The sequence below is a fragment of the Haliaeetus leucocephalus genome, unplaced genomic scaffold (assembly GCF_000737465.1).
Source record: "Haliaeetus leucocephalus isolate CR32 unplaced genomic scaffold, Haliaeetus_leucocephalus-4.0 Scaffold339, whole genome shotgun sequence".
Classification (NCBI taxonomy): Eukaryota; Metazoa; Chordata; class Aves; order Accipitriformes; family Accipitridae; genus Haliaeetus; species Haliaeetus leucocephalus.
In genome coordinates this window covers 8,122,244-8,136,881 of record NW_010972775.1, presented here as the reverse complement: position 1 = coordinate 8,136,881, position 14,638 = coordinate 8,122,244, and the positions used below count along the sequence as shown (strand labels likewise).

The window sequence follows — 14,638 nt, the reverse complement described above, 5'->3', positions numbered from 1 at the left end:
ATGACTAAAAAATTAAGTATGCTGTACATTTCCACTAATAACAAAGAAAAGCCATCTCTGAATGATTTGGGTAAGGATGGCAGTGTTTTTTATGGAGTATGATCCTTGATGTCACTTACTGCAACTTAAAAAAATGAAATAATGAAAGATTTCTAAAAATCCATTAAGTCAAGAGTGGAGAGGAGGGAGTATTTGTTTACAGAATCAATTATTGGCCTGTCACTGGGCTTTAATGAAGTTGTGGCTATTAAGAACTTGATCCTGGAAACCCTTCCACAAGCACTCATTTGAAATGGTGGGAATAAGGTGGGAATAAGACAGGTATTAGTCTGTATAGTTTTCCTGTGTTTTGCATCATTTGCGTATTACAAGTCTTCTGTGCTCATTATGCATGACCTAAACCAGCGTGATCTATTTATTTGTACATGGGAAACATGTTCTGCCATTTAAAAGAATCTAGCAGATCATCACATGTAGGTAACTGCCATTTTAAGTGTTCATCACCAGAGAGCAAGTTCTTACTTCGAAATTAGCTATGCTGCATAAATAAATACTCCTAACTGGCTTTCAGACACTATAGGCAACACAGAAAAATAAAATGGGCAAATTTATTTTGACTTAAAAGCTCTGAGAAAACTACCTTATAACTACACATGAGAAATTACTGGAATGTCAACTTCATTTGCAGTGGCCCCTTATGGCCTGATCGCCCTCCCTGGCACGATAAATCACTGGCAAGATCCTTACCTTAACACGTTTGATCTCAGCTCAGCAAGACTTGGGTTTGATGTGAAGAACTCCAGATCTGTTAGGTCAGAGACAAATAGCAGAGCCACTGACCTGCAAAGTGCTAACTCTGTATTAGACCCAAGTGAGCAGCCTTAAGCTCCTGGAAAGTTTGCCTTCACTTCTACTTTGCATCCTGAGTATTTTCAGATATTGCTGTTAGCATGTTTTGCTAAATGATGCCAGTGACATTTCCTTTCATGTCATTCTGCACATACAGAATCCACAAAGTGTCAAACAAACAAATAAGCATGCAGTATGAGAAGCATTATCTTGGATAAACTGTTAGAATTATCTGCATTTAGGGCAACATGAAGTAAGACTCAGTATTTATCAGTTTCTACTTCATTTACATAAATGACTTGCACTGGCCCTTTTCTACCTAGACCATACTTACTAATATCATAAATAATTATATTCACCAGTACACTCATTAAGGTGATCAAAAGTGCTTGTATGTACATGTCTGTACATACAGAAATTCAGACTACTACTACAAAAAAAACCCCAAACAATCCAGCTTGTGACATTTGCATTCAAAGTCTGAACTTTCACAAAGACCAGTTTTGTGGCCACCCAGTTTTGTGGCATTGGTTTGAAACTTCCTTATTGTCCTGGTTAAACAGTCACTTATCTCTACGATAGTAAGCAGGAGTGTTAGTCTACCAGAAAATTGGATGTTCTTAATGGGCTTTGGGGGAGAATAGCTTTGCATCATCAGCATTAAGTTAAATCACATTAAGTACCCACTTACAACATAGGGATTACCACTTATGACATCTTTGGTGGAAGCCTTTAAAACAAATTGTTGTGTTTGTTAGAAGAAGCTGTGAGATAACAATTCCCAGAAGTCTGATTTATAAACTCTCTTTGCTCTTCAAGAAGATGCAAAGGAACCTAACACCTCTCTTCTCATTCAATGCTGCAATGAAATCTCTCTGGCTGGAAATTCTTTTCAATAAAAAGTCTTGGGAAATACTGATTTATTTATTTTAGAATACTCTTCTGGAGAGAAGAAACCTTTAGCTAGATCCCCTTTCCTCAGAATTCAGTTCTGATTTCTCCTCCAGTTCTTTCTGTTGATAAGCCATCGACTTTACCTATACCAAACTGGAACAGGTCTCTCTACTTTTTTAGTATTCATAAGGCTGATTGGGGAGAACTGGGCTTAAGCTGTCAAAGTAGCCTGCTGTGCTTGGATACCTGACAAATTTACACCCCAAAGTACACTGTGGTGCTAAGACTAAAATTGGATGTGAAGCGTTCTTGCAAGAGCTGATTACAGTCCCAAGCAAATAAAACACTTCAGGGTATAGCAAAATAATGCCAATATTTGAAAGAGTTTAACATTTTTATATATGACTGGCAAGCTATTCTGTATAAAGATGTAGGCGTGCATGAAAAATGAGCTCTTCTATTTACCTTTAAGTAGAAGCAGACTAATAATTTTGAGTGTGCAAATTAAAAACATGACCCTCAACTTTTGCCAAACATACAGCATTAAAAACATGGACTACGGCAAAAACAAAACCTAGCTCTACTGAGATTTCCTTAAATAAGCAAAGTACATTATAAGCCTTGTTAATAAAAAGCCTTCCTTAAAAACAAATGTTCATATAGGCAGTCCTGAGATTGCTGCCCCCCCCCCCCCCCCCCCCCCTTTCTTTTAAAATTCATGTTTCTTTTCTCCTTTCTAACCAAATTCCCTTTTTCTCTGCAGGAACCCCTTGTAATGATACCAGAATGTGGGCAAACCTCATTAGTCTCCCTGCTGTTTACAAGACAGGATTTATGCTCAGTGTAGTGAACACAATGACACATGATCACTAAATGGCTAAAATCACCATCAAGACTTTAATCTGTGAAATTTTTCACCCAGACATTGCAAATACTATTGGCATGTAAAGGTATGAAAACCAATATTAATTACAATGAACATATGTCACCACACCCAGCTTTCTGCAAGGAGTATACCAATAACTAGCCATTTGTGAAGGTTAATTTCATGCAACCTTTGGCAGTTATCTGGTATAAGGTATGTCGCCAATTCAATCCATTAAGTAATAACTAAATTCTCCTGGGACCTAGTTGAAGTCAAATGTTGTTATTCCAGGTTCACTGCTTTTAGTCTCCCTGAAGACCATTTAGGCAAACAGCTGGAAGAGCTGACTACAAAGGTTCCCAGTCACAGGGAACCACTAGGAAAGCAGGTAAAGGCTTCTAACCAGGAAATAAGTTATCAAGGATTTGTCCTGTTGCTCCCTCAAAGAGAGAAATTAACTGAGACAGAGAGCAAGAACATGAACACATTTGTGTTTCAGCTAGAATCCAAACATTAAAAACAATTGTCTTGGCTGATGGGAGGAAGAGCTGTGCTGCACCAGTTGCTGGGCGTGTTCTACACTGGGCTCCTGGTTGTCTTCTCAATAGCAGGGCCTGCCTTCTCTCTCCATGTTGGAGTACCTTACTAAAATAAAACCTTTGAAGAGCGAATAGAAACAATACCAGAGACAACAACCTGGACTTCCAGTACTGTCACTGCACTGCACCAATGGAAATACTCCTCCTCCGAACAGAAAAGTACAGAGGGGAGCAACACCTCAACCTCCAGCTTCATTTGAACTCATTATACAGCTGTTCCAGCAAGGAGGGCACTGCCTCCCAGACAATGCTCAAGGGAATAACAACAGAGACGACAACTGATAAAGTGACACAGAAAGCAAGCAAAGAATGCAAAGAAAGGGGTCTTTTCATCGATACTGTGTGCGTGTGTATAGGTGAGTGCACAAAAAAGTGTGCAATTAATACCAATCTAGAATTGGAGACATGCATCCACATGTAAACACTAGCTCTGAAATTCATCTGTATTTCCATCTCCCAGAATAGTACGTACAGAAAAAGAGGTTTTATCTTTTAGCAGTCTGGCTGGCTTAGCAAGAGATCCTGCCTCTGACACTGACCTACTGTCTGAGTTAGTCATGGTTACACTCCCACAAATTTAAACTCCCCCATGTGTGAAGGGGCCTTGTCACCAGTTTTACAGTGAGACTGAATCAATTAATGCTTTCTAAAAGCTTTGATGGAAGGAGCAGAATATTAACACTTGCAGTTGAGCGATGCTAGCTAAAAATGTCTTTAGTAATGTAACAAATGGATTTTAAAATCACTGTCAAAGGGTTGGACCACCAAGACTAGGTCATCATCAGCACAGCTACCCCATTTAGTGTTAGTCTGGTATCATAATTTCAGATGGGCAAGTGAGAAAGCAGAGCTTGATTCTCACCTCTCAGGAAAACAGCATCCCATAGACTTCACAAAAGACAGAAAAGGCTGTTAAGTAGCTGTGGTAAAGAAAGTGTGATAAGGACAAAAAGAGGAAGACCAGCAAAACATCAAGCACTGATGGAAAAGGGGCTGAAGGCTTAGCCAGATGTCCTGAAAAACACATGTGCATGTTTCTCAAGGTCCATGCAGGCCATTCTGGTACAGTGTTGCTGCAACCATACATCACAACTGAAGAAATTGGAGAGAATAAAAAACCCCCCCTTGATTGGGAAGGACAGGTGGTAATTTCTTGGTAGTTTCTAACTACTCAAGAATAAACTTAAACTATTTCTATTACAGCTGAAAAAAAACCCACATAAGCAAATGTAAAATGCATATGTTATGATATACTTACAAGTTTTGAAAATACCCAGTGGAATCAGGACAGTGCTTTTATGCCTGGATGCAAAGAACATTTAAAATAAATTCCAAATATGTTTCAAACAACAAAATGAAGTGGGTCTTTAAAAAAAAAATAATCTATGCATCCAACTGGCAGTTACATAAATGCCTTCTCAAATCAATTTGACAGTGTAAAGAAGTATTAAAGCCAGTTTAAAGCTAATGTCTATTTTAAGGACCTTTTACCCTAGCAGAGTGGTAAATAAGAGTGAGCTGCAATGTCATATGAAGTGCTTTAGTAGCTGAGCTGAAAAGACTTTACAGGGTTTTTCAACTAACTAGATCACAATTTTCATCTAGAACATCTTATAGTTAGGAAATAAAAGTTCAAGTGCCTATAAACCAGCATAAAAAAAAAAAAATCTTAAGTGTGAAAATGGGTGATCCTGACTGTATCACGGAGAGGGAAAAAACTAGCATTTTTTGAGCATAAGGGGATGAGAATTATCAGAGGCATACCATGATTTCTAGCTATAAGCCATGTAGGGAGGACAGGCCAAGCTGCAGAGAGGGGGGAGTAGCTCTGTGTGCAAGGAATTGCATGGATATTTCTTAGAAGAGAAACAACACATTTGTAGACCCATGGATATAGAGGTGGTGTAGGTCATGAAGGATAATAGCAGGAGTGAAGTACTGACTTCTGAGTAAGAGCAACTGAAGTGGCACTGAAGTGGAAAAAAGAATATGAAGGCAATAAGACTGGTGCAAAACTGCACATTAGTTCAGTGAGAGCTGCATTGAGATAGCATCTAGAGAACATAGAGTTGTCTGTATCCTAATCTAAACAACATTTGGCATAGTCCTGTCAAGGACTAAAAATTGTGTCTGAAGCCCTGAGAAATGGTTACCACATAAATAATTTCAGCTTCATTGCAGGAGAGAAACACATGAAGAAGCCCAACTCTCTGGGAAACTAAACTTCAAGAAGCGGATTTTTTTTGAAAGAGGAAGTAACTTAGAAACTCCCTGCTTGAAGCTAGGAAATTAAAATCCATAGAATCAGCATGGAGGCTTAAGAATGTGAAAGAGTCAAAGAAGATTTGCATTCCGAAGGCTAGAAACGGGAAGCACAAGCAAGAAAATAAATGGGGTGGCTAAGAAGGAAGATACAAGAGGAAATGTAGGCCAAAAAAAAAAGTAACAAAGTGCTAACTTTAAAAGGCTGCAAAACACAAAATAAAAATTAAAAATTGCTACTAAATATTCTGAAGAAAAATACCAAAAAGGTAACACAAATAAAACATCCAAGAGAAGCCTAAGTTAAATAAATAAGCAAATATAGGCTGTGGGAGAGGCAGTAGATTCTGAAAACAACCTGGCTATGAAAAGACATAAAAGGGAAACTGAAGATATTTCCAGAAATGGCTGCTCATTTGGGGGGGGGATCTTAATTTGGCTGTACCAAAGTAGATTACATTTCTGGCCAAAATTTAGTATGTGTTGTAGGGCCAAGGGAAAAAAACCCAAATGCTAACGAATCTCAATTCTTGCAGTTTTCAAAAGCTGAGGCATCAGGAATTGCACAAAAGCCACTAAGGATATACCAGGGTGGTGGGGGCAGTGATGATGATGATGTATTAAGCGGTGTCTTTCCCACCGAAGCATGAGAGAACAATGGCACAGCACAGACCTGTAAGGACCTTCCAGTTGGAGAGATCTATTTCACGCTAAATGTAGACCTGAGGTTCTGACCAGCTCTAGTCTCTTGAGGCCAAATTTAAGGCATGCTGACCTATTCACAAGAGGATAAAATCAACTTTTATATGACAGTCAAATAATACCTGTATTTACCTGAAATAGTAAATAGCTCTGCTTTGGAAATAAATCAGTCTTACTTTAGAGTGAAGCCTAACCTGTGTAAATATGTGTGTTTGGAATTTCTGTAGGGAAAGGCACCTTCTGATAGTTTCTGAGTCAAAACTGAGGGATTTTGTGTAATCATTGCTAGATGATAAGAGCATGGTAAGAGGACAGTGTCTCCCTGGCATCCCCTTCCCATCCAAGTTCAGCAAAGAGGATGCAGCCTGTTCTTCTGTGCAACACTTCCTACATCTTTGTGACTTTACAAATGGATTTTTTGTAACTCACTTATTTTAAATAGGGGCATACTGGAAATCCACATAGAAATTAGCAAATCCTTTTTGTAACCACAACACCTGCTGTAGGCCTCTCCACAGCTGTCCCACCGGCATCCCTTTAGATTCTGAGTTCAATTCAAAGTCTTCATTACCTACGAATCCCTCACAGATTAAGGTCTATACACTCTAGTGGTCAGTGCCATCCTCATGTTTTAACCTCCAGCTGAGGTCAACTGAGATTGAGCTGAGCTTAAACATTTTCATTTGGGTCACAGAATTTGATGTGGATGGTTCTCTGCTCTGAAGTATTTTCCCACTTCAGTCCAGCAAAGCTGGAATGTATTATGTTTCAAGTCATAAGGTAAAAATCTAGTTCACTAGGCTCTCTGGGAAAGGAACTGACTTCCAAGTGAACAAGAATGAAGTCCTTTTTTTCTTTTGTCAGTTGGAGACTATTTCAGCAATGCTATTGCAGCAAGGCTTTGATGTGGCTTCACATATCATACTTTTAGTAATGAACTGTTTCTAAAGCTTAGTTACACTGCATAACTTAAAATTGATGTGTTGCATTCATGTCACAAAGGTAGATTGCTATTATAGGTAACAGAAAATGCTGGTCAGTAGAAATACATTTTTAGACAAATTCTGAAATACGGAACTTGGGTTTTTTGGAGAAAAAACAGTTAGGTGTATGCAGTCTGAACGGGAATTTCTCTATTCATTTGAGCGAGCACAAAGGTAATGAATGATTGGGCCCTTAGATGGCAATTGGTTTTTTTAGACTTCATCTTGCTCAATATAATACTTAGTAGTAAGTCTTCACATAGCTATTTATGCACATATTTGTACTTGAGTAGGAATGCCAGCACTTGTCTGAGGATTCCTCACTAGAGGACTGCACAGAACTGCAGCTTCCTGAGGATTTTTTTTTTAAACCTTTACACATCTGTACTTATATTGATATAGCTTCCTTATAATGTTGTCTCTGTATAAATGCATTTTTTGTCGCTCATTTCTTTCAGCTGAACTAAAGTTGATGTTTTGGTTACTTGTTTCAGAAAGCAAGTCCTACTCTTTAAAAAAAACCCAAAGAGATAAAAAGTTGTGATTTTTTAGAAGTGGAGAGAATTAAACAATTTCCAAAAAATAAATAGTGAAATGTTACAGTTCAGTCTTAGGAAAGATAGCTGCAAAACTGTAAAAGAAGAAATGTGACTTTATGCAGGATCTGACTAAGAATTTATGATATGGACCACTGAACTCATCTTTTGTCATTTATCTCTGTAAACCTGTGAGATTTCTTGGAAGATAGTTAGTCAAATGAGGAGCCGAGATGAATCAGTGGATATAATTTATTTAGACTTTAAAAGGGCTTTTGATGATAAAGTCCTTAGCAAGAGGCTATTAAGGAAAGTTAGTAACCATATGGTGAAAGATAAAGTCCTGCCATGGATTAAAAAGTGGTTAAGAGATAAGATAAAAAGACTGGAAATAAATGGATAATTCTCCCTGGAAAGGGGTTAATAGCAAGATGCCCCTTCATTACTGTGACTAGCAATCGATATCTTGGTTCACCTGCTTTTGCAGATTATTAATAGTAAGGTACATAGTTTGCAGATAAAAATAATCAGAGTACTGAAGAAAATATCACTAGGGCTGAAGTTAAAAGGCATTTGGGCAACTCAAGGGTAGATGAAATTTGCCAAAGGTAGTAAATGCAAAGCCAAGCCTGTTGGAAGGAAAGGTTCAAATTACTTTTAGATGCCGATATGTTCCCAGTGACTTGCAATGTCTATGGACAGCTTATTGAAGGCAACTGTTAATGTGCATTGTAAAGAAGGGAAGGGAAACGGATACAGTGGTTCCATTGTGCCTTGCTCCCAGGAACAAAGCAGTTTATGGCAGCGAATAACTTCAAACTGGCGGAGCCCATTAAGGTCTGTGGGGAACAATTTTGCATGGACAGGGAGATGGACAAGCTAGGCAGAGATCATCAAGAACTTTCGGACTGGTGGGATTATAAAGAAAATGCGGATACATCAAGACAGAATTTAAAATGAAAATGTACCAGGATTGGTGAACTTCTGTGGGAAATGTTTCTGAAGGACAAAATGGAATGGAGAATTAAAGAGGGAATTTTTTTGTTAGAATGAAAGCGTGTGTTCAAGACACATTATTCCAACTCAATACTCCAATATTTAGAGTCAATGCCTAGAAAGCCATAGATCTTGGATCAAATCCTTGCTCTGTCTGACATCATGAGTCTGAATCCTACTTTTCCTCCGTGAGTGTCCTGCGCATGGGGCTATCAAGTTGATATCTCTCAGGCCTCACAAATACTTAGAAGTGAATTATCTAACAGGAGAGAATATGAGACTCTTCCCAAGGATAGCCAAAGGTAGAAAGCATCTACAATTGGGACCTATCCACCATCAGAAAATAGGGATCCATTTTCAAGTATCTGCTCTGTTTGCTTCAGAGCAGGGGTATGAATTTGGCTGCTCTTCAGCTTGGGCAAGTGCTCTGATTATTAGTGACCTTCTGGTTTTGGTGAGCAAATAAATACATGCATCTTTTGTATTGGAATACTTGAAATCATAACATTTTTTTGCAAAGATAAGAAAAACACTAATTGCATAGCTCTTGTCTTTCAGTATTATCTGACCTTACAGACTGCACAAAGAGAAGAAAATTTCCCCCTAGCCAGAAATATAGTATTGTACAGCTTGATGTGTTAAACCAGTCTGCATTTTCCCTTAAGATTCAATCTTTCCCTAAAAATTCAGCACAGTAAGAAGTCGCTGCTACAATAGTTACCTACTCAGTAATACAGTAGTTATCTGCAGTAGTTATCTAGTTGTTGCCAGTTTCAGCCTGGTAATTTCTGTATTTTTAATGCTCTTGAATTAACATTGTTATAGGAGCTGTATTGGAGTAAGCAAAGGCAGGGAACTGGATACTCATAAGACTACCATTGTTTCTTGATCCCTCATGCAAAACCTGGGTAAATTGGATTTGTGCAGAAGACCTCAAAGGTTTGGGAGGAAAGAAAGAATCCTATATTCAGGCTGTTAATTGAAAAGAAGTGCATAAATAGTTTGCAATTGCTATATGGGTTGATGAATTATAATACTAACCACAAAGTATGACCACACTAGAAGAGAATTCAAACCGTAGATACAAACAACTGTAAATCTAAATACAGTATATACGGTAAAACCTCATATATGATGATACAGAGGAACATGTCTAGTGTCAGCATCAGATGCTGAAGTGTTCCACAAAGGGGAAAAGTAGCTGTTCTATTTGTCTACGCCTCATGCAAACATCTCTAATTCTCTGTGCCTCATCTTTTGTAACTGGACAGCGCTCAACTGAGCTGACCCGAAAGGCTAGCTGATTTCTTAAAGTATCAGTCACTGAATCTGATTTCAAAAGGCATTAGTGAGCTCAGTCAGGGAAAGACGGGTGGAAAATAGCATGTATTCATCACTTACCTGAGTTTTGCCAAAGCTTGTCTTCAGTTCAAAAAAAATGACAAGTATTCTGCATATTATTCTAAATAAAATAGATTTCCTGCCTCCTATCTTAATGTCAGTCTAGAATTTTATCTGGAAAACACGTGCTGGAAATTGTGGTGAAAAGAATTTATAACAGTGTTCTGCAGCATTCATTTCTGGGCAGTGCCAAGAAAGCATAATGGGAATGAAAATACAGAAACTGAGTAACAAAACACTTCACAACCAAATGCTTATCATATGAGAATTTGAAATGTATTTATTAGTTCTTGTCTACCCAGAAGCAGTTTGCCTAGACTTAACACAAACTGCTGTATAAAGTTTTCTGTTGCAGTGCTGGGCAGTTTATCTGGTCTGTGTTTAGAAACTGACCTGATTTTAGCCTATGGTGTAAGAGTAGAGGCAAAACCCTTTTATACAGGACAAAAAAATATGGTTGTCAGCCAATTTACAGGCTATTACTACAGAAACATTTCTGTACCTCTTCACCTCCACTTCACCCCTTTAGAGCACCTCTTTATAAAAAGCTTTCAAAACCTCAATTCTTCAACTTTTCCTTATGCTAAAGTTCTTCAACTCTTTCTCAGACTTAAATCAGTTGGCAAGCAAGAAACAAAACATCCAGCTGGATTAGTGTCCCCAACATGATGCAAACTTGAGAATGTTTGTTCACTCGGTTATACAATGCAGTGAGAGAGGTAGGACAGGACAGAACCCTAGGGTCCTCATTTTACACCAAGCTGTCTTTTAAAGTCACTATGAAAATACTTTGTAAAGCAGATTTGATTATGGCATAACGAAGGATAGCCACGTCCTGTAGAAACACCTTTAGCCCCTCAAATGGAGATAGCAGGAGGAAAAAACTGCAAAGGGCTCACTCTGTTGGGCTGATTCCACGTCTACTGTCAGATACTTGGGAGACGCTCAAGTCTCAGGAGGGAGAACAGATTTTGTAAGAGAATGAAAGAGGGAGGCATCAATACAGTACTAAGCTGAGAACCCTCTGATCACCCTCAGAAGCTATCAGGTTCTCAGAGCCATCAAACACGGGGGTGGTGCTTCCTGTATAAAACATGCTAATAACGTGCCCTTACTGGATGTCATACTATGGCTTATCTCGCACATCTGATATTTCTGGAGCAGCCCATTCTGGGAGAGTTTCTGGCACAAAGTTGACCTTTGTAGAAGTATGACTTGTTGCCAGGGAGAGAGCTGGATCTCCTTCCTACCTACGTGCTCACTTATGGAGGGAGCATAGCACCGCCAACACGTTCCTGACAAGTCTGAGGAGGGCTTGCTGTGCCACAGGGCTGTAGAATAACTTAACTCCATGCAATACTGCAAGATCCCCTGTTCTGCAGATGCAATCCGTCCCCAAATGTTAATGTTAATAAGTAGAGAATTAAAGAGTCATCACAATGAAAAGAGAGAGAATCCTGCATGTAGCAGTTTTAGTACTTGCTAGCCACGCAACAAAACTTAACCCTGTGTGCTTGAAAACTCATCGGCATGTCTGGTTCACATCCTGTTCATCAATTCTTATTACACACATCTAAACCACCTTATTTTTCACAGAGACCATGCCAAGGTATTAAAAAGCTGGGAAAAATATTTCTAATGGCTGGTTTTTTTAAAGAAGCATAGGCTGACTCCCAACATTGAAGTCACAATAGATACTGCTGCACATCTTACATGAAAACATGGCATTGTGTAATTTTCATCACTAAATATTATCTTTTCTGACCAGTGAAAACCAACATTGCCTCAGTGTGCTACATCAGGTGTACAGATCAGAAGGACTTAACACACGGTTTTCTGCTCACTTCAGTAAACTTACCAGAGAAATATTTCACAAGTTTCAGTAATTCTGCTAAATAATCAAATACATGAAAATTACGTGGGTAGTATCTGTTTCATCTATGTTCTTAGAAGGAGCTTTCATAGTAATTCCAAGGATAATCAAGTGTTTTAAAGATTAATGAATAATAACTTTATTTTTTTCTGGTACATATTACAAATCTTTAACAAATCGTGTTTAGGGATTCCTGGAATTTTAGCATATTCTATCCTAATAAAACTGTCTATTTCCCAATTAACTCCTAAATGGTTAAGATTTTACATTCAGAGACAGCTGTAATAAAGAGTTCAAGAATTCTGTGTCCTGGTTGGGTATTTAAAATTCTCAGCTAACAAGCAGGAGAGAGGATGCTAGGAATGCTTACAGATGTCTGATTTTACAAGGTTTGGGGTTGGTTTTGGGTTGGTTTTGGTTGGTTTTGTTTGTTTGGTGGTTTGTTTTGTTTTTTGTTTTTTTTTTTCCAAAGTGCTTTAGTCTGATGTTATTTATTGTTTATGGAAGTTGTTTGTCATCTACGACATGAAGCGACCATTCCCCCAAAAGAAAGAATCAAGTTACAATCCATTATTTCATTTTTGATTGTTTTTCTTTGTAATAGGTGGGAAAGTAGATCCTGGATAAAAGTCCTGCCCAAGACAAGACTCCAAGCTGAAGACTCCAATTATCTATAAATCACTTGTATTTCCTGCAGAGAAAGAGAAAAAGGAGGGAAAAGCGAGACAGACAGACAGAGACAGAGGATATGCCAAGTGAAATACTCAATACCTGTCCTAAACCAAATTTCTCTCAAAAGCAACCAGGAGTTATCCAATATCTGAAAACCAAGCTTAGAAGAAACATGCTGCTGTTGTTTTTGGCTTAATATTGAAATAAAATAACTTTCTTTTACTTGTTCCATTAGTATAAAATGTGTAACATCTTACATATTTCTGAGAAGATGGCACTATATATTCTGAACAATTAGAAGTTACTATCCAGCTTGCGGTTCTCACAGATAGGAAGATATGACTGCTGATGACTGTTACCTTTTCCAAAGATTTTTAGAACCAATTCTCTAGTTTTAGAACAGAGAAACACAAGTATACTTACTATGGAAACTGACTGGGATACTACTCTCAAGTATTATCCACTGAACACGCATGAAGCATATTTTACACTGAAACCAGCAATAAACAAAATTCATGCCAAATACTATTTGCACAGTATGATTGCTCCCAAAGTGTAACACTGCACAACCCCACATAACTATATTCCTTATTTATTGAAAATATTTTCAAATAAATTATATGCAAGAAACCGTATGCATCTTTTAATTTGCATATTGCAGTTTGCATTAAACTGTAATGAAATCTAAAATAGTTGACTTCCCTCTGAAACATTCTTCTGGAACATGGAATTGCTGTAACAAATTAGAGGACAAATTAGTTTTGGCACCCACTTAAAAAAGAGAAAAGATGAAAAGCTTTTAAAGTGGTGATATGGAGGAAAAAATTACACTGCATCAGCCAAAATGAGTTTCCTATCAGCTTTAAAGCTCCTGAAGTTATATTTCCAGTAGATAAAAATGTTATCACCTTTTTCCAGTGCTGATGTGCTTATTTTCCTATTAAGTTACTCGGTAATTAGAAACAAAGTCTGACACATTGTAATCTGTTTATACAATACATTTGAAACTTCTCCAACAAAAATGAAAACATTCTTTAACTAAAGATGCAAAGATTCAAGACATATAAACGAATTTAAAAATTCAAATTGAATTTACAAACAAATGACTGTTCTTAAAGCCCATTTTAATCAACAAAAACAATTTAGTCCCATAATCTACCACAGAAAACCAGCAGATTTTTCTACATCGACCCAATGGGTTTGTTCTTAACCCTCTCTTTATGAAAATTAGTCTTTAAAGGTTAGTAGGAAAAAAATACGCCCTCTTGCAGTATTGTTCAAGGGTATATTCAAGTATCACGGAAGTTAGTAGAGAGACCTGTTTCAGTGCTGTAACAACCTGGTAGTATTAAGAGCCCTCCAGGAATTGTAAAAGAGTCCCTTGGGCACACAAGGTAATTCAAGAAAGAAAACATTTTTATTTTCTGATTGAGATATACACGTATGTATAGTAACTTCCTCAGAAGTACATCAAAAGCAACTGAAACATATTAAAGAGGTACTGATTTTGCACTGAAGATAAAGCCCAACACCTCTGTAGAAAATACTACATTTAGAGAGAAGTGCAAAGCCAGTCCCAGCAGATCTAATTTGCTTTTCTATTATCCTGTGGTTTTTCAGATGATTACAGGGCTAAAAATCCGTTTCCTTTATTACAGACTCAAGGCAGTCTTTTAGTAGTTTTTTTTCATCTCTACACTCAAGTTGGGTATGGCAGAATGAAACTGATTTTAAGCAAAATCCCTCCTTTGGAGGGACAGCCATGAATTTCCCTGCCAGAACAAACGAACACAACTTACCTTGGTGTATTTGATTTCAAGGTTGAGAGTGGGAGAAGGCAGCAGATGCAGAGATGCCATCAGAGCTGCAGGATCTGCCTTCACCTCCCCTGGCATCTCGATTTTACTGGAAGTCATAGTCTTGGGGGGTTTTATAGTACCACCGAGCCCCCCGCTCTGACCTGATGTCGTGTTGTGTTTTGGGTTGGTTCCCCCCCCCCCCCACCT

General features: G+C 38.0%; 1 protein-coding gene across 2 annotated transcripts in view; it reads right to left on the bottom strand.

The window, feature by feature from the left end:
* The window catches only part of ALDH1A2 (aldehyde dehydrogenase 1 family, member A2), a 57,155-nt gene extending 42,517 nt beyond the window's left edge, over positions 1-14,638 (bottom strand). Inside the window, exon 1 of one of the 2 annotated variants that reach the window (XM_010571765.1) lies at positions 14,432-14,638. In XM_010571765.1, the coding sequence (XP_010570067.1) occupies positions 14,432-14,548 (117 nt within the window). In that variant the 5' untranslated portion in view covers positions 14,549-14,638. The remainder of the gene's footprint in view (positions 1-14,431) is intronic. The other variant, XM_010571766.1, reaches the window with a different exon arrangement.